Raw genomic sequence first — 21,622 nt, 5'->3', positions numbered from 1 at the left:
GAGGTGGAGGAGGGGTGGAAGTGGGGGGCGGGGAGGGGGTGGAGGTGGGGGTCGGGGAGGGGTCAGGTGGGGGTGGAGTGGGGGTTCGGGGAGGGGGTGCAGGTGGAGGTGGGGTGGAAGTGGGGGGCGGGGAGGGGGTGGAGGTGGGGGTCGGGGAGGGGTCAGGTGGGGGTGGAGTGGGGGTTCGGGGAGGGGGTGCAGGTGGAGGTGGGGGCCAGGTGGGGGTGGGGGAGGGGTGTAGGTGGGGTTCGGGGAGGGGTGCAGGTGGCGGTGGAGGCGGGGGATGGGGGGAGGCGGGGGAGGGGCTGGGGATGGGAAAGGGGTGGAGGTGGAGGTGGGGGAGGGGATGAGGATGGGAAGGGGGTGGAGATGCGGGATGGGTGGAGGCGAGGCTGGGGGCAGGTGGGGCAAGGGGGGCAGGGGCGGGCCCCCAGCCCGAGACGTCGGGAAGCCCCAGGTCTGGCTCCTATGGGCCCGCGGAACAATGCACCTGCAGAGGAGACGGCCCCGCGTGAGGTGGCCTGGGCCACACTGGGGAAGAGCGCGTCGCAGGAGGAAACGGCTTAACTTCCTTGAAAAGCCCCAAAGAAGTCGGGTGGAGCTCGAGGGCCCCGCGGCACCTGGGCGGCCCTGGAGGCCGGGTCGGCGGGCGGGGGAGGGCCCGGCCCCGCGGGAGCAGCACCCCGAGCCGCCCAGGAGGACCCCCCCCCCCCGCTCCTCCGAGGACTGTCCCCGGGCCCCGGGCCCCGGGCCCTGAACGACGGGACCGCGCCCTCGGCACCCGCGCTGCACCCCGAGGCTCCCCGCGCACGGAGGCCGAGCGGGACCCGCGCCGCGGGGAGGCGGGGACGCCCAGGTGCACGCCGCCACCGCCGCCGCTGCCGCTCGCGCCTGCGCAGACGCGCTCTCCGCGCAGCCCGGCCTTCAGCGGCTACCGCGCCTTCCTCCGCCCGCTTTTCCCCGCCCCCAGGCGCCGCGTCACAAAGACTGACGTGCGGAGCGGACAATCACGGCCCCTGTCGGCGGGAGGGGAGCGGACGGAAGGGGAAGGCAGCGGGGCCCGGCCCGGCCCGGCCGCCCAATCAGCGAGCTCCGGGGAGCGGCGGGGCGGGGCCCGAGGCGCGGGCGGGGGCGGGGCCGCGGAGGGGGCGGGCTCCGGGGGCGGGCGCAGCCAATCGGAGCGCGCCGGCCCCGCTGGGAGCGCGGCGTGGGGCGTGGGGCGTGGCCGCCGCGGCGCGCGCCGGGGGCTGGCCGAGGCCATGGAACAAAAGAAGCCCTGAGAGGGGAGCCGCGCCGCCGCCGCGTCCCCACCCACCGCCGGGACCTGCCTGGCCCGCGGCTCGGCCGCACCCCGCCGTCTGCAGGCTCCGGGCGGCCCTGGCGCGCCGCGGCCCCGGGGTCCGCCCCGCCGCCCGCCGCCCGCCCCGCCGCCAGCGCGCCCGCCATGGGCCCCGCCGCCCGCCGCGCCTGACCGCCGCCCGCGCGCCGCCATGCCGAGCGGCAGCTCCGCGGCCCTGGCGCCCCTGCCCCCGCCCGCCGCGCCCGAGCCCGCGCCCGCGCCCGAGCCCGCGCCCGCGCCCGAGCCCGAGCCCGCCGGGGCCGCGCCGCTGCTGCGGGGGCGCCTGGCCGCGCTAGGCCTCGACGACCCCGGCCCCGCCGAGCCCGGCAGCGCCGCCCCGGCCGCGGAGGAGCGCGCCCCGCCCCGCAGGCCCGGGGCCCCGGAGGCCGCGCTGGACCGGGACGCGGACGCGGACGGGGCCGAGGACGGGGACGCGGACGGGGCCGGGGACGCGGACGGGGCCGGGCCGCGGGGGCCGGGGCCGGGGCCGGGGCCGGGGCCGGGGCGGGCGGGGCCGGACGCCGACGAGCCCGACGACGCCGACGAGCCCCGGCCGCCGCTGCTGCTGCTGTCGCCGCCCGCCGCCCCGCACTCGCCGCCGCCGCCGCCGCCGCTGCCGGGCGGGCCCCTGGGGCCGGTGCTGCTGCCCGCCGCCGGCTTCGACGCCCGGGACGCGGCGGGGGCGCTGTACGGGGACGCGGCCGCCCCGGCCATGATGGCGGCCGTGCTGTCCCACGCCTACGGGCCCGGCGGCTGCGGCGCGGCGGCCCTCAACGGGGAGCAGGCGGCCCTGCTGCGGAGGAAGAGCGTCAACACCACCGAGTGCGTCCCGGTGCCCAGCTCCGAGCACGTCGCCGAGATCGTCGGGCGCCAGGGTGAGTGAGTGGCGCGGGCGGCGGTGCTGCGGGGCAGCTCGGGGGCAGCTCGGGTCACCCCCCGGGGGCAGCTCGGGTCACCCCATGGGGGCAGCCCGGGTCACCCTGCGGGGCAGCTCACATCACTCTGCGGGGCAGCTCGGGGCAGCTCGGGGCAGCTCAGGTCACCCTGCGGGGCAGCCCGGGGGCGGCCCGGGTCACCCTGCGGGGCAGCGTGGGGGCAGCCCGGTTACCCTGCCGGAGCCCCGCGCATCCCGCCCCGCGCATCCCGTCCGGCGCATCCCGCCCCGCGGTACCCGGGCCGCGCATCCCGGGCCGGGCGGGGCCGGCGCCCCGGGGGCAGGAGGTGGCGCGCCCCGCCCCGCAGCAGGGGTGGATGCTGCGGCCGCGCAGGTGCGCCCCGGGGCACGCGGCCTCCCCGCTCTCCGCGCCCCCGACGCCGGGACAGCGGCCGGCACGGTAACGGAGCCGAGCCTCCGGGCGCGCTCACACGGCCTCGGCGAATGCGAATCCTCGGCGTTGCGCGCAGACTCCTCCCACGTGGTCCAGACAAAGGACCTGTGTCTGGGGCTCCCGGAGCGGCTGTGCGCTGTGCGCGGGGGGAGGCCCTGTGCCCCGCGCCCGACCCCAGGGCCGGGCGGAGAGCAGCCTCCTCACGGGCAGGTGCGGGGCTCTCGGGGCGAGTGGGGCCGCGACGGCGCTGCCGCCGGGGTGACCTCCCTCCGCCTCCCGGGCGGTGTAAGTGCCGGGCGGGCAGCGAGAGGCCTGTGGGCGCGCTGGGGCCGCGCATCGCCGTGCGCTCCGTGCTCCCCTCTGGGATCTTAATACGAAAACCCCGTCTGCACTCCGGGTAAAGGACACAGACTGCCGAGGACTGCTGCTCCAGGCACCCCGCGAAGCTGGGACCCTTCCACCGACCGTTTATTCCGGTAGTTTGGTAAAGAAGACTCAGATGCTTTGCTTTTTGTTTGTCTTATTTGGGCCGGTTTGGGGAGGGGGGGAGGGTGTTTTTGCGATGCGTGAGATCCTACTGATCCAGGAGAGCGCTGTTTCACCTTACAGGGGATGAAACCGTACCGCCCCCACCTACAAGTCCAGGATGAGTTGGCCATTCGATTAAGAGCATTAAGGAATTGCTAGGTTTCAAGCTTCTATTTTGCCAGGTGTTGACTTTATGGGAGTTGGAAATGTGAGGTCGATTCACACAAACTTGCCGCCCTTAAGAAACTAAAGTTTAATCCAACTAACGTGCGGTTAATGGCACTCTGTGTAGTAGGTGACAGCCCTACCTGTGAGGACACCGACCCTGCAGGGACTTCAGCAAATGGAGACAAAGAATCACCCGGGAACAATGTGAGGATTAGTCTCTAGCTCTAACTAGAAAGTGGGGTTTTATTTATTTATTTATTTATTTAGGCGCTTGGGGTCTTCGAAAGGGTGTGGTAGAAAGGGGCTGGGAAAGTGCGTTCAGGCTTGAGTATGAAAGACCTTTAATGCCATACTAGGAGGGCACTTCCGCGGCACAGGTTGCTTGTGGTGCCAGTTGATGGTAACAAAAGAAAAGAACATTGACTTCAGTTTGCCTGAGGGACAAGATAATGAAATCTTTTGTATATTTAGTTTAACACAAACTTTTGTCCTTAATCTGTATCGTACTCTTAAAAGCATGAAAAAATGGTCCCTATTTACACAAACTGTTGTCTTTTATACAAATGCGTTACTTAAACTGAATTCATTCTGAGTTTTTATTTTGTACAAGCTATTAAAATAATATTTTATAATGTATTTAATAGCAAATGAGATAAAGTCTTTAGTTTTTCTGTGCTTATTGGGCTGTACTTACTGGTTAATAAGGAAATGTGGTTCTATTTATGTCTTAGGATATGTAGACAAATTGCTGACTACTCCTCTTACACTTAACATTTCCTAGAGTTGACAGTACTGTTAAAAGCATGTCATCTTCTATCTTCTCTTAAGACCAGAAAGTCTTAACAACCCTTTTCCTACCTCTAGTGGGATCATTGACCCCTTTGCTACCTCTACCCCTCAGCAGCAAGCACCATAATAAAATCTGTAAAGGGCTTTCCCACTCCTATGGAGAACAAGGCAACTTACCACATTTGCACCCTTTCGTTTTTTGTTTTTAAAGATTTTATATATTTATTTGAGGGAGAGAGCGCCTGCACAAGTGGGGAGGGGCAGAAGGGAAGGAGGAAGAAATCGGGAGCGGACTGCACACTGGGCGTGGAGCCCAATGTGGGGCTCAGTCCCTCGACCACAAGATCGTGACCTGAGCTGAAACCAAGAATCTGATGTGTAACTGACTGAGCCACCCAGGCACCCCTGCATTCTTTTAAAGTGTAATGATTTGTCTTTTGTCTAAGTGAATAAAGCAAGCAAATCACTCAATTTACTTGTCTGCTTTGGGTGAACTAAATGTTCATTCTAAACAATTATCCGTTCTTGCCATTTTATTCATTACCTGAAGTCGTAATTTTCTGTTTGCCATCTCTTAATTGGCTTTGGAAATAATTATGACACAGATGGAGACATTTCTGACTTCAGCTCTGAAGCAAAGGGTAGGACAAATGGAATTCTGAGTCATATAGGCTAGAACTCATGTAGATGGCCTCTGGTTCCAGTGTCTTTCAGAAAAACAAACCACTGCTTTTGATAGTGTTGAAAGTTGGCAGTGTTGACCTCATATTTGTACTCCCCAGGAGCCTATGGCCATTTGCAAATGTTAAATTGGCCCCGTCTTTTAGGCTTTGCATCTCATTGAAACCAACCATCCTGTAAAATAAAGCTAGGAAAGGCTTTTGTATGATCAAAGAAGTTTTAGAATATGGACATTGAGGGTGAACCTGATGACAGACTTTAAGACTTCATTTTTGTTAAGTGTACTACCTGCAAGACACATTCACAGTGGTTAATAGGTTTAATTTAAGGCAGTGGACTTTGTTCTGCTTTGTACAGTCATTGGTAATCCAGCTGTACTAAAAAGCAAATTAAAGTAGAACTCTATACCTATTCTTAACTACATTGTAAGTAAGTATTGAATGTTATAAATTCAGTTTTTGTAAAAACTTGTAACTCCGGGTTTTCTGTTAAGTGTTTAAGCTTAACGTGGGTCTTCAACTATTTTCATTAGTGAATTTATGCGTATGTTCTCTAGTTTCACAGTTTGGAAAAGTCATCTCCAGCATTTTTTAGTGTACACCCTGTCAAAAAAAATTAAGTTTGTATTCTTAATGTCTGGATATGTATAAATAATATGTATGCACTACAAAACATGTCAGAAATTTAAAGAATGAGATAAAAATGGAAATTGGAGTTCTATTTTTTTTCCCCCCTGCACTCCAGGGAGTTTCTTATACCCTACTTTGACTATCACTGAGCTAGACCGCTTTGGAAATTGTTTTCTTCTTTATTGAACTATTCTGTTTCCACTAATTCCCAGAGTTTGTGTACATATTCATTTTTTAAGTAAGGACTATGGGGACGCCTGGGTGGCTAAGTGGTTGAGCATCTGCCTGCCTTTGGCCCAGGGCATGACCCTGGGGTCTCGGGATCAAGTCCCAGTCGGGCTCCCTGCATGGAGCCTGCTTCTCCCTCTGCCTGTGTCTCTGCCTCTCTCTTTCTCTCTCCCTCTCTCATGAGTAAATAAAATCTTTTTTAAGAAAAATTAAATAAATAATATGTTATAGTGTTTCAGGTTGTCATAAATGCATCCTTTTGACAATTTTCCCCAGTTTTGTGAAGGTAGAACCACTCTTCAGGTTTTAACATAACTGAAATAAGGTGGGTGCTACTTTGTGTATGTTTGTCCAGGAGAAAAAAAGAAACTTTGGTCTTGGCATACCTAAATTCCCTATTCAAGAAGAAATACGCATTTCATAAGGACAGACTGTTTCAGAACAATGCTAAAATACAATGTCTTTTTCTTTTATGAAGGAGAGGGGATTGTTGGCTTTGTCTTTGCCAGCTGCTACAATCTTGCAAGGCTGTTATCCCCATTTTACAGATGTAGAAACTGGAGGTTGGAAAGATACCCTCTTCAAAAATGGAACTTGGATTTTTACATCAGTTTGTTTGACATAAAAGATTAAGTTACTGCCTCTGTATTCAAGCGTTCTGCTCGGGAAGATTAATAGTATTTGGGTTAATTTCTGCCTTAATCATGAGCTTTGGGATACTATATTTCTAGTATGGATAACTTAAAATGTCTTCACTATCCAAATTAATTTACTTAATAAAATTTTGATGTCTCTACTACCCAGAAGACACAGTTATTCTAATATTCTCATTCTCCTATGCCTAACTAAAGATTCTCTACTGTTTATAGTTCAGAAAGTTAAGTTGTGTTATATACAAGCTAGCTTTAAAAAACAGATACTGCAACTTCTAGGCTTTAAATTTTAAATTTAGTTGACAATAGTATGTATTAGCCCTGGAACCACTGGGAAAGGGTCAATTATTGTTTGTAAATGGGCGTGGAATCTACTGTCTGTTCTTCCTGCCTTATTCAGCTAATATACTATTTTGATTCACTTGAAGGAAATGGAAAATAAAGTGGTAATTTAAGGGTGTTGGTCAAGTATTTGAGAAGAGTAACACTTCTGTTACAGATTTCTGTTAGAAATTTTTCAACAAAGTTTTTGGTTAGAATTCTGGGTAGCTCTTCTAACATCTTAAGTTTTCAAGAGAAGGTTAGCATTTAGTGATAGTGGTTAATATTTTGTGGATATGGTTTTGAATGAATTTGGTATTTGTACATATTGAAGGATTTAACAACACTTTTGTCTTCAACTGAATACAGAAATGTTTCAGGATGTATGTTTTAATATAAAAACTACCCCCAAATTCCCATAACAGTCTCTGATTGCCAGCTATCAGAAATTAAAGTTTCTACATTTGATTACTCTGTGCCAGTAACTCACTTTGTGATCTTGGACAAGTCACTTAACCTCCCTAGACTTCAAATACCTCCTCAGCTGGGTGTAATTTTATCTTACACCTCTAGACATTGAATGATACACAAATAAATTGAAACACATGAAACTTTTAAGTGATAAGCACATGTTTTTGTAAGTTAAATCTGAAATTAGCTTAAACAACTCTCTAATCTTATTTACCTTTCTTGGCTTTAGCAGTTTCACACGTTATATTCTTCTGATGTGAAAGAACTAGACCCAACTGATGTCTGAATGCCTGCTGGCTACATGGCATTTCTGTCCAGATAGGTCTAAATTATATTGTGATAACAAAGCCCAACATCTCAGTATTAATACAGTAAAGGTTTATTATTCACTGGGGCTCTGCTCATTTCAGTCATTCAGGGACATGGGCCAATGCAGTGGCCAGCACTCCAAGTGTGGGCTGCTCTTTCCACATGCAGCGGGTTAAGAGACCCTGGCAAAGCATACGCTGGTCTTTAAATGTTAGATCCAGAAGTAATAATTACGTTTGTTCATATTTCATTAATCATAGCAAGTCGTCTGACCACACCTACCTTCAGGTAGGTGAGAAAGTCCATTATAACCGTGTGCCCACCGAAGAGAGTCAGAATATTCATGAACAGCCATGATGACTACCACAGTATTATTTTATGATCAAAGGGATTATTACAGAATTTTTAATGTAGTGTATGCCATGTAGAATTTGTAATTTAAAGTTGAACTCCCAAGAGAAAAAAGTAGGAAATAATGTTCATAAGATACTAGATAGGTAAGTGTATTTAAAGTTTAAAAACTCCTTTAGAAAAAAAATAAATAAATCTCCTTTAGGAAACTCCAAATAATTTATGGAAAAATCTATTTTAAAACCCCACCGATCCTCAGGTGACTCTAAAGTGATAGTTTTCTTTTTTTTTTTTTAACTGCATCTTAACACATCCCAGATGGTTTATTTACCATAATTTGTGGGTTTCCTTTTAACTTTTCCCCCCATGTTACTATTAGGTACCATATGGACATCTTCAAATATTAAATGTGGTATTTAAACCTTTAAAATAATTTTCTAGTATTAGTATTACCAAGCCCAGCTATACTAAATTGATTGTATGCACAGCTTAATACTGTTGGGTTAGATGGAGTCTTTATTCCGTGACTGATTGTGAGAATTTTAAGTGTCACTCCAGAACGTTAGCGCCTCTTTGATGCGAGTGTTTGGGATTTAGGAACAATTCATGTGAGCATGGTTTGTTGCCTTTGTCCAGTAAGCAAAAACAAATTCATTGTATGCAGGGAAGCCTGATTTGACTACAATTAAAGTTGTATCGTGGAATTAATAAGACTAGGAGTTGAAATGAAAATTTTTTGAATGAAAACTGCAGGTATAGTTGAAGATCAGCATGAAGTAGTTGGTCTTTTTTGAACATGGTTGGAAGAGAGTGTGGAGGGAATGGTTCCAAACAACTAAAACATTTCCCAGAAGAGAAAGTATTGTAAAAGTATTTGCATTTTGGGCTGACCTTCTTATTACTGTTCCTTTTTTCAGTACCATTCTTCTTGCCTTTGACTTCTATCTTTCCATCAGTACCATTTTATAGTATACTGTAGAAAAGGACACTGGAACTTGGAGTTAGAAAACTTGTTAGAGCATTGGTTTCACCATTTGTTTCCTGTGACTTTGGGCAAATCACTTAACCTTGCAGAGTCTCTGTTCTTTTGGGGGGAAAAGCCTTTTCCATCTCCTTGTTCTTCCTGGCCCCTGCTTACTCCCCATTTGTTCAGGGGATCAAGTTTGAGATGTCATTAGTACAGATTCATGGCACAATTGAAAGTATAAAGATAAATGACATATGCGAGGTAGGATAGTTTATAAATTTGTTTACTGCTAGATATATAGTCTGAGCAAATGCCAACTGAAACTAAAAATTGTCACTTTATTAAGTTTTCTCAGGGCATACCATTAACTAAATGATCCTCAGTATACTTTTTAAAGTTTACAAATGAATCTGATTCTATTTTGTGGTACCCAAACAGAAGTCATTCTAAGGTTTCTGTTAACATCTCTACAGGACATGAACCTGATTTTAAAATCCCCAGTTAGGAAAACTATTCCACCTTTCATCTCTAGTTTACATCCTCTTCCAGGTGTTTCAGCTTCAGTGAAAGGCCAAATATGAGCCTTTTATTAACGGTTTTAGTCCTCCTGTCTAAGTGAAAAAAGAGGGGACATTTTAAACTTAGAGTAACTCCTTAAAAATGGAAAAATAAGGCAGGTTGAGAGGATGGTATACCCAGGAGTCCTCAGTTTACAACTTTGGGCAATTCTGGGCTTCAGTTTTTTTCCTGTATAAAATGAGATTGAACGAGATCATTTCTTATAACTCTTACATTCTGATTTTTGTCCAAAAAGAGTCCCTAAAATCATGCAAAACTACACCGGATTTCAAATTCCCAGTTAGATTGACTTCAGCATATCTCCTCCAAGTTTTGTAAAGTCAATACTATTGTAACATGTTTTGTACAATCTATAAGTTTTATCTTTAGTAGATAAATTCTATAAGTGTTTTTTGACTTCTATAGAAAATTGTTTGATTTTTCTTTTCTTTTTTTTTTTTTAATGATAAACCTTCAGTGTGAGACCGTGTATTACCTCATTGATCTGTTCATGTTCCCACCATACAGATAAGGAAACAGATCTATGGGGATATAAGTAACTTACATAGCACCTCAAGGTAATAGAATTGGGAGACTTCAACACTCCTGTCTTTAAGCGGTAGAACAAGCAGACCAAAGTTCAGCAAGGATATAGAAGGTTGGAACACCACCACCAATATAAGAAAAGGAAATAAGAGATTGATATCTGTGCATAAACATGTATAGACATCAATTCCTTCTGGTGCTGGAAGTTGATACAAGTCCATGAGGACAGCACTGAATCTTAATCATGTTTGCATCCGTGATGTCAGTTAAAGTAACTTGAAGCAAAGTAAATACTATTTATTTTATTGAACTGGATTATTGGATTAGACTTGCCATTTTACTATTATTGTCTTAGTTTCCATATTGTGGTAATTGGAGTTTTCTGCTCTCTTGCCTTTATCCCCAACCCTTTACATAAGGAGCCAATCAACCTAAAGTTGACTTTAAGGGCAGTAGACATGTACTTCATTTAAGACATTAGAGATCAATATGAATACTGATAATAACAAAACCAAAATCACGTAAATGAAGCTATATGAAGTGCTGTCAGCTAATCTATAATAAACTGTATTCTTCACAAAAGATTTCAGAGGATTTAGATTAGAAGAGCTCCAAGGACACTTGAACCCTAGAAAGGAAAGCTATTACTTCTAAAATATATTGTGCATTTATGAATAGTTTGCATGGCTAATCTAAACAGTTTCTTTAAACATTCAGTTAAGTTTATGTGTATAAAAAACACTCTCTTATTGGGATTTAGCTGCTATTCATCAGTCTTTGAAGATATAATACTGAAATTGAGTCCCTGAAAAGTTAAAGGAGTTCTTGAGTAGTGTGTCTAGACTATCCCACGAGGAAAAGTACCTCCTTCGTTAATTCTGATATATCGTGGAACATGAAATAATACACTTCTTTAGTGCTTTTAGAGAAATACAGTATGGCGTAATAAGAGGAGTTTGAGGTTATTAAGACAACATGGGTTTTAGATATGACTTTCCAGCTGGGAGAGCTTAACCAATTCAGTTAAGCTTTTTCCTTCCTTGCTTAAAACGCAATTATGATAATTAGAATGTATCTAGAAGAGTTTGGGAAACTGAAAAGTATGCTACAAATTTGTATTACTTCAAAGCTAAGGGTATTGGATCATTTTACTCAGGAGATACTTGAAGTGTTTTGGGGACTGGTTGGGTAGTCTAAAAAGTTACCCCTTACTGAGACACACCTACTTGAGTAATGGGCATTGTAATAAGCATTTTTAATACATGATTTCACTTAATCCTTCCTTGCAAAAAACCAAGTGAGAGAAGTGTCTTTAATCATAGTTCCTCACCCATGAAGGAGAGATAAGGTTTAGTGACCTGCTAAAGGTCACAACACGGGTTAGCGATGCCAAAGTCTGTGATCCCAGCCATTACTCAACCTACCTTTCCTTGAGGAGGGGAAGAATAGGGGTGTGTGTGTGTGTGTGTGTGTGTGTGAAATAAGGTAGTATCCGATTGTCCCAAATGCTTTTAAGACCAAAAAAAAAAAAAGTGACCGTATTTCCTAGGAGAAGAGGGACTTCGTCAGAAAATGTAAGCCTCGGGAAGGACCTAGAGATTGAATGACCGAACATGGAAACTAGGAGTAACTGGTGATAGATTAGAACCCAGGGCTGCAGAACATCAGTTTTCTGCTTCTTCCATTGTTTGCTTTAAACTGTGCCTTGGAAGGTTTCATATGTGGTAGCTGTAATAATGAGTCCTTACCTTTGTACTATTCTTGAGTTCATGGAGCCCTTCACATAAACAGCCTCCTCTTCCAAAAAGGCCATCCTTGTTACTCAGAAGCTATAAGGTGCAGAGAGGAAGCACCAGGAGGGTTCTGCATATTACTTAGGGAAATATCTGAGCAGATACAAAAGAGGAACAAGACGTGTTTAGGAGACAGTAAAGTTTGGAAGAAGGTAGGTTATGGCTACTTGCTGGGAAAGGGACGGTTAGGGGAAGATTTTAACGTCAAGCCAAGGAGTTCTAATTTTCTCAAAGCTACTCATGGAGTGTTCACTCCCCCTTCTTACTCAAACTGTGTGTGTGCGCGCGCGTGTGCACACACACACTGATATCCTAGGGGGAACTTTTGAAGAAAAGTACGTGCCAAGGATGACACAAAGTGAAAATATACGTAAAATGCAACTTTGGTGTTTGTAAGGGTTTTAACTTTCTCCAACCGCCTTATACACGTAGGATATATGTAATTTATGAAATGAAAATACAGTGGATTTCTGGAAAACAGAGTACTCTGTCAAAAATCAGCAGCACTTCCCTTAACATTTGGGGCTTCTATCTTTAAAAAAAAAAAAAAACAGATTCTTTGTACCTACAAGATAGAATTTAAACTCTCTTGCCTGACGCTGAAGCCACTGTGCGTGGTAACTTGTTAGGGCAGCATTAGAAAACTAAAACAGATAGTAAGCACAATTAAATAATAGGAAAATATTCCTGGATTAAGCCTTCCATTTTCCTTCTGCCTCCTAGAGGCTTCCTACTTTCTTGCCTTGAGGTCTCTTGGGCAGGTCACACCCTGTGTGGATTGTTTGTTTGCTTTCTGTCAGGCTAGCCCGAGCACAGTACGTCTCTCTACTACTTTAAGACTTTTTTGTGATACCACCACCCCATCCCCCAGCAAAAGAATATTTGGCTTTGCAGCCCTTGGTACACGTATTTTACTGAAATATTTGGAACATGTTGAATTTTGCATTTTTTTTTCTTTTTAAATGTTGATTGCAACCTTACTAAATTGATACTATGACCCTCCATTTGAGAAACACTGAAGATCCCATCTGATCAGTTCCTTTTCTTCCTTTTAATTCCTCTCCCCCTTGGTAGCTGAGGCATCTGGTAGAAGAGGTTCTCTTTACTCTGGAAAGTAAGACGGGACCTTTGCTGTACCAGGGAGTGCGAGGACAATAATTCTAGCTGCAGCTGATGGGTTTTAAGGCAAAACACAGCTCTAGCCACAGTGATATAGAAAGAGGGAATGGATTCTTATACCAGGGGTAAGTTGGAGACTTTTTTATCTGGGGGATTTGCTTCCAAATCAAAATAAAATTACAACTATGAAAGCTAGTGCTATCCTAGTTCTTAACATCTACACATTCTGGTGCACAGCTTGACACGTGTTGGTTTTTGTCTGTAGTTAGAAGAAAACAATTGTTAGTTCTCACCTCTTAGAATTAAAAAGCCTTATTCAGATTTGAAGTTATGGTATCATTTGCTCTGCTGTTCAGACAATTTAAAATAATGTCAGTACTAGCCATTGTGTAATTGATGTGCTAAGTCTAGTAAAATGTGTCCTTTTCTTAAAGGTTTTCTAATTTAATTATATTTCTTGGAAAAAACTAATGTATTTGTATGGTTCAAAATTATTAAAAATTAGAGTGTAAAGGAAAATTAAGTGTCCCTCCTACCTTGTCCCCCCTAAGTCAACCAGTTTTGTGACTGCATAGTATACCATTTTATAGCTGTACTGGCCGCACACCAGTACAAACAAGTAATATAATACCAAGATCATTTTGCATCTGTGCAAGTATTTCTACAGAATTGATTCTGTGAGTGAGATTGTAGGGGCAGAAGGATCCATGCAGTTGTAATTTTGATAAATAATATAAAGTGCCCTCGGACAGTTTGTATTCTCAGCAGCTAAATATGGAGGTCCTTTTCCCTGTTCTTACTAGCTCTGGTTTTGATATTTGTTTTGACATTTGATAATCTTATAGGTGGAAAAAGATACTTCAGTTCATGTGAAAATAGGAATTTTCATGGTCCATAACCATTTATATATTTTCTTTTCTGTGAGCTGTTTCTTTTACCTATTGGGGATGAGGGGGGGTTGCTCTTTTGATACATAGGACGGGTATGTGTGTAAAAGAGAAAATAGCCATTCTTGGTGTTTATTGTAAATAATTATTTCTTCCCATCATTTTTAGTGACTTTTGCCATGCAGCAATTTAATTTAAAGTGCAATCTAATTTATCTGTACTCTTTGGCTTCTGAATTTTGGCTACTCTGAGATTATAAATTCTTCCATAATTTTTTAAATATCTTAGACTTTTTTTTCTTAAGATTTTTATTTATTCATGAGAGACACGAAGAGAGGCAGAGACCCAGGCAGAGGGAAGAAGCAGGCTCCCTGCGGGGAGCCCTATGGGGACTGGAGCCTCGGGATCACGTCCTGAGCCCAAGGCAGGCGCTCAACCGCTGAGCCACGCAGGCGTCCCTATCTTACACTTTTCAAATTGAAACTCAATCTAAAATACTCAAAAGCTTTTTAACCTTCTTCACCTGTAAAATAGTAAAACAAGTTTGTTTTTTCTTTAGTTTGTTTGCCTATTTAGAACTCTCCCTATTCCAATTGTTCCCAACTTTAGAATATATATAGTCTAGAAATCATGTGTTGGTTGTTTGAAACTCAGAATATGGATCGATATTCCTATAGAACCAATCCTATGAGTGGTTCTAATATGAGATGTCCTGTATTCCTAATCTGAATTGAAGATACTGTGTTAAAACTGTAGTCTTAAAAAATTTAGGAGAGCAAACAAATACATTCTTCTCTTTTTGTTGGTAGTGGCTTAAAGGGGTTGGCTTTGCAATCTTCCCCTTACCTCTACCCTGATCTGCAAAACCTACAGACACTGTCCTTTGGGGCAGGATAGGCCTGTCTTACTCTCCTATCCCAGAAGTGGTTCCTGCTCAAAGTGTTCATCTTCTGTCTTCCTACTGAGCCAATTATTAAACACCTCTTTATTAGTACCGACCATAGGCCAGATAGTGTTTTGTGTACCTTTAGGCAGATTTTTAATACCTGCTCAGTATTAAACAAGTATTCTACTAAGGTGCAACTCACACTTGCTTATAGTTTCGAAAGTATTTGTTTGGAGAAGTTTACTTAATTAGGCTTTCCTAGTGGTCACTGTCAGTAAGGGTTGAGGGGGCTAACCCCAGACCCTTTGGTTATTTCTCCCTTTGTCCATATAGAAACTGCTTGGTGTTTTTCTGCAGGATGAGCAGGATCTTCTTCCTTAGAAATGTGATGCCAACAGACTGCCTTCTTGTTAAGTTGTAGCCCAGAGTATCTGAATAATAACAATAATTCCCCTGAATGTATAGGGTGAACAGTTAGTTTTTTGTTCACATTAGTCTTTCTTAGGCAGCTCTCCATCAGTCATAAATTGACTGGGCCAGTTGGAAGTGCTCTCAGTTCACAGCCCAAAGCAACACCCTTCTGTGCTGAATTGAGAGTCTTTAGAGATTCAGTCTGTATAAATAAGTAGATATAAGAGTTTATTGCTTGCATCTTCTGACTCACTGTCTTTGTGGAACACAAGCAGTAACATTGTCTTATAGTCAAAAGTTACACTACCAACTTAATCTTCTTGCAGTTCATTATAGATATAAACTTAAGCAGCATTCTTTATATTTAAAACTTTAAAGTAGTATAAATTCAACTCATTGTAGTAATTCTTGATAGCCCCAAAACCACCCCGTTCCCTTGTCCCTTCTTATCTCACCCATTTACTGCACTAATTCTTTCTTTGCAGTTTGCTTTTAGCTGCTCCCCGCCAAGTCTTCTCAAATAAATGTAATTTTGGATTAGGGTAAACCTGACTCTCAAAGTGTTTTCATGATAGGTACCTACGATCCAGCAGTGAGGGGAAAAAAGTCATTTCTTTGTAACTTTAACAGTTTGTTGGAAGTGGGGAACAGGTATGGGTTAAGATCCAAATGTCCAGTGGTACGTTGAGTAAAGTTATGTTGAATATGTTATCATTGAATTAGCATAATCAACTCCTTTCAACAAGGTTGCATTAGCAATATGGGGCCAAAATATGGAAGTCTTGAAAAGCTTAGCAAAAAAAACTTAGATGCAAAGCAGGATGTGTAGGAAAGGCCCAGTATCTTTATACAGAAAACTGATGTTTGTTTCAACACATGTCGTATGGGCCCCCCAGAGGCATATACTACTTCTAGTCAACCACCCAGTGGTTTGGGAATGCTTAGGAAGGGCACACAAAGCATTCTTGGGGGATAGGAACTTCACAGAGGATGAAACATCTAAACAAAAATCTGAATGGCCAGCAGGAATTGAACAGAGGTGAGGATGAAGTGGCAAGGACAAAGGAAGATTGTAGTCATGGAAGCAAGGAAGCATGGACAGGAGTTTAATAGGATAGAAGCACTGCAGAGTTAAGAAGTGAAGAAGGAGGAAAGGAGAGCAATGAAGAGATACATCTGGAAGAGAGGTAATCAGGTCCCAGGTAAACAGGGGCCTTGTGTGCCACATTGTTTGGACTGTATCCTTGTGGTAAAAGGGAGTCATTAAAACACTTTTATGCAAAGAAGTGGTCTCTTGTTTTATTTCGAAACCGTCATTTGACTAAAATGAATACAGAAAATGGTTTGGAGTAAGATGAAACGGGAGGCGAGACCTGGGGCAGGGGGCGTCGCAGTTAGGCAGGTTAGAAATGATGTATATGAAGACTTAGTTTTTATAGATTATTAACTTATTGGGGGCAAACGGGGGGGGGACATTTTAAGAAAAAGACCACCCAAAGTGTGACATGTGTCTTTAAGAGCACCTGGCATCTTCATTTTGAGGAACCTAAGAATAACATGATATATTCATGAGAACAGATCTATTCTAGCAAGCTTCACATTAAGATCTTTGAAAAGTATAACTCCAGAATTCTATGCCTTAGTTGTCTATTAGACATTTTAAGTTACACTTTGAAGCCCTCTAATCTCACATAGTTGGCACTGGTAATAGGCGATTGCAGTCAAAAGTTAAAGAATTAGGAATAGTTATGAATATGTATCTCAGATATTTCAGCTTCAATGCATTTAGGATTTGGGCCAAAGGCTTTTCTTTGAGAATGGGTTTGTCTGAGTAGTCTTTTAATAAAATCACATTTAGTGCCTATGTTCCATACAATTTCCAGTGTTTCTTTTGAATTTAGCAAGAATTTTACAGTGAATGCAGAGTCATTCTGTTAGTTTTTACCCCAGGCCTTAACAGTTGTGTCACGCATACATAATTCAGGACCACTTTTTTTTTTCTTTAAGGTACACATCTTTATTGAGATTTTCTTTAAAAAAAAAAAAAGATTTTATTTATTAGAGAGCATGAGCTGGGGGACGGGCAAAGGCAGAGGCCCACTCCCTACTGAGTATGGAGCTGAACACAGGGCTGATCCCGGGACCCTGAGATCCTAACCTGAACTGAAGTCAGATACTTAACCAGCTGAGCCCCCTAGGGCTACCCCTTTATTGAGATTTTCAAAAATAATCAGCTTAATTTTCATACAAGTACAGTGTCTTTTTGCATTCATACTTCACTGATTTATGTCCCAATTTAGTTAGTGCAGGAGTACGACTAGTATAACCAGATATGGGGATATCTTAGCCTCAAATTCAGTTGATGGGAGCAGATGTGAGATGACCTTTGAACCATGAACACTTTGCTCATCATGAGGTTTATTAGCGGAGAGAGTAACATTAAAATACTGGAAGTCTGTTAACTGCTTAGAGCTGTCTAAAATTTGAGCTGCTCGGACTGACAAAAAGACCATAGATGTTGAAGTGAGAGTAGGTTTAACTGTTTTCGTAAGCTTCATTTTCCTTAGCAATAAAAGGAGTGAAGTAACCTAGTCCTAGAGGGCTTATTGTTTAGATTGAAGGAGACAGTAGATGCTCAATGTCTTCCATGTGCATTAGTGGTTTTTCTTTGCCACCAACATCCTGCCAGGGAGTTAGTTATTACTGACATGATTCTGGAAGTCAGACCTGCCTCTGGTCTGGCTTGCTTGTAGCAGAGGATTCTGGACATTGTTTGCAGTGCCTGATAACAAGAAGGGAAACCTAAGGTGTGACTTCTAAGATCTCCCAGTAGAGGCGCTGCCTCTTCCAAATCGGAAGGCCAGCAGACAAGTCTACTTGGGGATGGGGAAGCATTTGTGGAGTCGGGATAGCTCTCTCATGCTCTAGGGACAAAGATTTTACAATAAAGAAAAAGCTAAAAACAAACAAAAAAACGGCCCAGAAGCATACATTTAGCCTGAAAGGAGCTTTCTGTGATTTGACTTTATTAATATTATTGACATAAATGTTGATTCTTATGAAATATTTTCTTTCTAACAGGTTGTAAAATTAAAGCACTGAGAGCCAAGACAAACACGTATATCAAGACACCTGTTCGTGGTGAAGAGCCCATTTTTGTTGTCACTGGACGGAAAGAAGATGTTGCCATGGCCAAAAGAGAGATTCTCTCAGCTGCAGAGCACTTCTCCATGATCCGTGCATCTCGAAACAAAAATGGCCCTGCCCTGGGAGGGCTGTCATGTGGTCCAAATTTGCCAGGTCAAACCACCGTTCAAGTGAGGGTCCCCTATCGTGTGGTGGGATTGGTAGTTGGACCCAAAGGAGCAACTATTAAGAGAATTCAGCAGCAGACCCACACGTACATAGTAACTCCAAGCAGAGATAAGGAGCCTGTCTTTGAAGTGACAGGGATGCCCGAAAATGTTGACAGAGCACGAGAAGAAATAGAAATGCATATTGCCATGCGTACGGGAAACTATATCGAACTCAATGAAGAAAATGATTTCCATTACAACGGTACCGATGTAAGCTTTGAAGGTGGCACTCTTGGCTCTGCGTGGCTCTCCTCCAATCCAGTTCCTCCCAGCCGCGCAAGAATGATATCCAATTATCGAAATGATAGTTCCAGTTCTCTGGGAAGTGGTTCCACAGATTCCTACTTTGGAAGCAATAGGCTGGCTGACTTTAGTCCCACAAGCCCATTCAGCACAGGAAACTTTTGGTTTGGAGATACACTACCATCCGTAGGCTCAGAAGATCTTGCAGTTGACTCTCCTGCCTTTGACTCTTTACCAACATCTGCTCAAACTATCTGGACTCCGTTTGAACCAGTTAACCCACTCTCTGGCTTTGGGAGTGACCCTTCTGGTAACATGAAGACTCAGCGTAGAGGAAGTCAGCCATCTACTCCTCGTCTGTCTCCTACATTTCCTGAGAGCATTGAACATCCACTTGCTCGAAGGGTTAGGAGCGACCCACCTAGTACAGGCAACCATGTTGGCCTTCCAATATACATCCCTGCTTTTTCTAATGGTACCAATAGTTACTCCTCTTCCAATGGTGGTTCCACCTCCAGCTCACCTCCAGAATCCAGACGAAAGCACGATTGTGTGATTTGCTTTGAGAATGAAGTTATTGCTGCCCTAGTTCCATGTGGCCACAACCTCTTCTGCATGGAATGTGCCAACAAGATCTGTGAAAAGAGAACGCCATCATGTCCAGTTTGCCAGACAGCTGTTACTCAGGCAATCCAAATTCACTCTTAACTATATATATATACATAAATACTATATCTCTATATGGACTCGTAAAGGCATGGGTATAATGGTACCCCCAGTAAACTTCCTAATGAATTCTTATGACTGTTATCAGGCTTTATTGGGATTAGGCTAAAGTTGTTAGTAAACTTATAAAAGGCTGCTATGGTAACACTAAACCTAAGTGGTCTCTTGTCTATTAGTTTGGTTTGAATTATTAATACTATCCTGTAGACCCAGAGACATAGCTTGTATAAGAATTGTTAAAACTGAAGTTCAGCTTGGCTGAGTGAAGATAATCATAGGTTGTGTGAGCCTATGAGAAAAGTATATACGTCTAGATTTCAAAACAATGGGTCCCAAAGCCTAACCACATTAAGAGTTTATGGAGGGTACTTGGCATTACAGATGATTCAGACACTTCCAGTGCTGCCTTCTTTACACTGCCAGTTTTGACAAAACAGGTTCGTTTTTTATTTTACAACAACTTATGCCTAATTCTGCAGGATTGCAAGTAACTTTTTAATGCATTGTGATTACTTATTGGTAATAATAGGGCTGATGGCAGTTTACTCGATCACTGGTTATAATTTGGGACAAAAACTGCTACATTGACCTTCATCTCGCCCAGAATGCTCACGGCTGGTATGATCAGTGGATCAGGAATGCAATTGTGTTGATTGTGAATTCCTACCCATTGCCTCCCGGTGAATGTGGAAATGGCCACCTGGGTTTTCCCATTTCAGGAAGGGCTTTGGGATGCACCTATATTGGCTAATAATTGAGGATGCGAACATTCCATTCATTAGTCTGATCAAGCTGTTGATTAATTTTTAGACTATAGATCAAAATGTGAAACATTTTATGTTCAATCCATATTTGTCTTGCACATTATAAATATATTTTTATTTTTTAGTAATTTAGGGGAGGGGGAGGGAGAGAGGGATAATAATGACCTTAGCATACTTTACAAAAGCAGCTGTGATGACCTTCAATCAGTTTACTTCATTTCAAAACTATTTCCAATCACAAGGAAAGATTTCTTTAAGATACACTTTTACATTTCACCTGTGGATGTCTATAACTTCATCCTCAGTATGTTCCCAAATCTGTGCTGGCATTGAAAGGACAAAACAATATACCGGTGGGTTTTTCTACTAATTATTTTTTGAAGCGTTATTTTCCCAACACAAAAGAGCTTTTTTTCTCAATATAACAAAAAAATTGAAAATCCTATGTGTATTGAATAGTAAATAGACAAATTTTATTTTTTATTTCCACTTGAAGAGTTACATTTCGTATAAAAGTTTACAAATAACGGTTTTTATTTTGATTTTTTCAGTATAAAAATTGCCTTGATGGCATATTATGATGTAATGCTAATTGCTTGTAGGATAGTTAAATGTCAGTATTGAAACCTAATCTTTAGCTGCCGTCTTGTAGATACGAACGAATGTTCACCAAGCATGTATTTTGTATTTTGTTGCATTGTACACTGCAACTAATAAGCCAAGGAATCGACATATATTAGGTGCGTGTACTGTTTCTAAAAACCACAAACTAAGAATGATAAATTATCAATATAGTTTAGTATTTGCTAATTTTACTACACTCTTTTGTTATGTATATGTAGGGAAGTCATAGGGATTATAAATTCAATTTGAGTAAAGTTTAAAACCATATATTTTATGATAAAGGGCCTTTAACTTAAGATGGCCAAAGCACTGATATTATATATTTGCTGTAAAGAGAATTATAAGAGTTTTATTTTTCTGATATTAAAAGTTACTTAATAAAGACTTGTTTCCATTAACTTGAATGTATTCTCCTTGGTGTTTTTCATGCAGCCACTAGTTTAGACTGGAAGACAGCCATTTGCCAGAATCGAATGTTTTCTTGTACAGTTTCCCCTCTGCCAAGCCAGCTCTCTTTGTTCATTCTTGGAGTGTGTGTGTGTGTGTGTGTGTGTGTGTGTGTGTGTGTGTTCTTGGTGTTAAATGCGTCGCAGTAGACCACAATTACTAGTAACCTAATTGTAAACGAAATAATAAATGACTTTTTATACATTAATGTTAACTAAAATCCTGAATCCATTTAGACTCAGTTTCTAGCCTTTGTTACAGATTTTTGTCTTTTTATCACTAAATGTAGAAAACGAATTTCTCTGATACGAAGGTACAAGTTTTTTAAACTTTCAGTTGTGAAGTACCTTCTGAAAGGTTTGTAATTGATAAAAATATTACTCCATTACTGAAAAGATTTGATACCAGTTGGAGTAAATTGTTGCCAATTACTTTTACTGTTGTAAAAGTAAGAATAAAGACCTTTCTAAGACATTTTGAAGAAACCAAAATTCTGTTCA

General features: G+C 43.9%; 1 protein-coding gene across 1 annotated transcript; it reads left to right on the top strand.

Moving 5' to 3' along the window:
* Positions 1-1,284: 1,284 nt before the first annotated feature.
* Positions 1,285-21,073, top strand: MEX3C (mex-3 RNA binding family member C). Its single transcript, XM_025997611.2, has 2 exons — positions 1,285-2,214; positions 18,044-21,073. Exons 1-2 carry the CDS (start codon positions 1,491-1,493, stop codon positions 19,267-19,269), a joined length of 1,950 nt encoding a protein of 649 aa, XP_025853396.2. The 5' UTR covers positions 1,285-1,490; the 3' UTR covers positions 19,270-21,073.
* Positions 21,074-21,622: the final 549 nt, after the last annotated feature.

Source organism: Vulpes vulpes, chromosome 5, assembly GCF_048418805.1.
Source record: "Vulpes vulpes isolate BD-2025 chromosome 5, VulVul3, whole genome shotgun sequence".
NCBI lineage: Eukaryota > Metazoa > Chordata > Mammalia > Carnivora > Canidae > Vulpes > Vulpes vulpes.
This window is presented reverse-complemented; position numbering and strand designations above follow the sequence as displayed.